This window comes from Rhagoletis zephyria, unplaced genomic scaffold, assembly GCF_001687245.7.
Source record: "Rhagoletis zephyria isolate East Lansing unplaced genomic scaffold, Rhagoletis_zephyria_1.1 Rzeph_scaffold_13668, whole genome shotgun sequence".
NCBI lineage: Eukaryota > Metazoa > Arthropoda > Insecta > Diptera > Tephritidae > Rhagoletis > Rhagoletis zephyria.
The window spans coordinates 1-1,528 of NW_016170739.1; the positions used below are offsets into that span (position 1 = coordinate 1).

At 39.4% G+C, this 1,528-nt stretch overlaps 1 protein-coding gene across 1 annotated transcript; it reads left to right on the plus strand.

Annotated features, from left to right (window-relative positions):
* Positions 1 to 75: 75 nt before the first annotated feature.
* LOC108378247 (vitellogenin-1-like) lies at positions 76 to 1,103 on the plus strand (the record flags this gene model as incomplete). The annotated part of the gene is made up of 2 exons (XM_017634534.1): positions 76 to 344; positions 417 to 1,103. Coding segments are annotated over 2 exons (956 nt in total), but the record flags the coding sequence as incomplete, so codon positions are not given.
* Positions 1,104 to 1,528: the final 425 nt, after the last annotated feature.

Sequence of the window (1,528 nt, forward strand, 5' to 3'; positions counted from 1 at the left end):
AAGCAAAATATGTGAGTAATGAGCTTTGGTGGATATTTCAGAAGCTATTAAAATACTTTTACTCTTTTATTTTAGGTGCCGCAGTACTCACTAAACATATCATCAAACCTGACCCAGCTGACGTTCCCAGCATGGACGATATCTTGATTCAATTCCGCACAGCTTGCAATATAAAGACATGCCGACTGAAGGATTTCTCATCCATAGTGGATTTCCCTGACTTTGATGCTAGCAAGAAAGTGGTTATCGCTTCCTCCGGCTGGATGACAAATGCCAACAAGTCTGATGATGTGCTTGATAGTCTGGCGAAAGCTTATAACTGTCGTGGTGATACAAATTTTTTGGTAATCTTAGAAGCTTACTCGTATAGGAAAATTACGTTTATCTGACTTCCTTTGGTTTGCTTGCTCTGACAGGGCATCGATGTTGGTCGTCACTTAGAGGAGATGTACACTTGGTCAGCTTTAAATACAAAAACGATAGGCGAACAAATTGCAAATGCTTTGGTTAATTTAACCAAAGTTGTACCACTCGAAAACTTCCATCTGATGGGCCACAGCTTGGGCGCACAAATTGTTGGTGAAGCAGCCAGACACTTTAAAAACTTAACCGGTAAACAAATACCACATGTTACTGGTTTCGATCCCGCTGGGCCATGCTTTAATTATGGTGAAACGCTAACCACACTCTCGGCAGGCGATGCCGGTTATGTCGACATTATTCACACCAATCCTGGTATAGCCGGCCAATCTGGGGCTACGGGGGATTCGGATTTCTTTGTTGGAGGTCATTTTCCCATACAAAACGGCTGCTTTACTTCAATTTGTTCGCATTCGCGTTCTTGGCAGTACTATGTGGAGTCTGTGTATCCGGGCAACGAGAACAATTTTCTTACTAAGCGTTGCGATTCGCCACTGCGTTTGAAGCAAGGTCGTTGTGTTGGTGAAGAGTATCCAATGGGTTATGCTGTGCCGAAAAATTTGAAGGGCACATATGTCTTGGAGGTAAATCCTACAGCACCATATGGCAAAAATGCTTCATCCAGTTACACAAGTCCAAGTGGGGAGTATTGCAGTTGTGAGAATACTAGTTCTTCCTATTAGTTCACAAGGCATGCTGAGAATAATAATAATAATAAAGTTTCAGGATAACAAGTTGAAATTTGTATGAAGATTTGTTGAATTTTCCTAAATTTTGTTTAAGGTTTGGGACTGTGATGTATGTATATGGGTTTGGTTAAATCTTGGACGGAATTTTTATAGAAAAATAATAAACAAAAAGTTATCTCGCAAAACATTACGAATATTTAAAAAAATCAACACCTGGTCATTTGTTTGCGTCACTGTATATAATTAGCTTTTATCATACGCGACGAATCCCTAAAACTTCTTTTTAACCATTTATTTACATAGAAAAATTGTGAATGCGCATTTGCACGACACCCAAATTGCGAAATTTCAAACTTATTCTCAATTTCAGCTGGAATTGCGTTAGGATTCTCAATTTGGTCATACTAAAAACTGTCTCC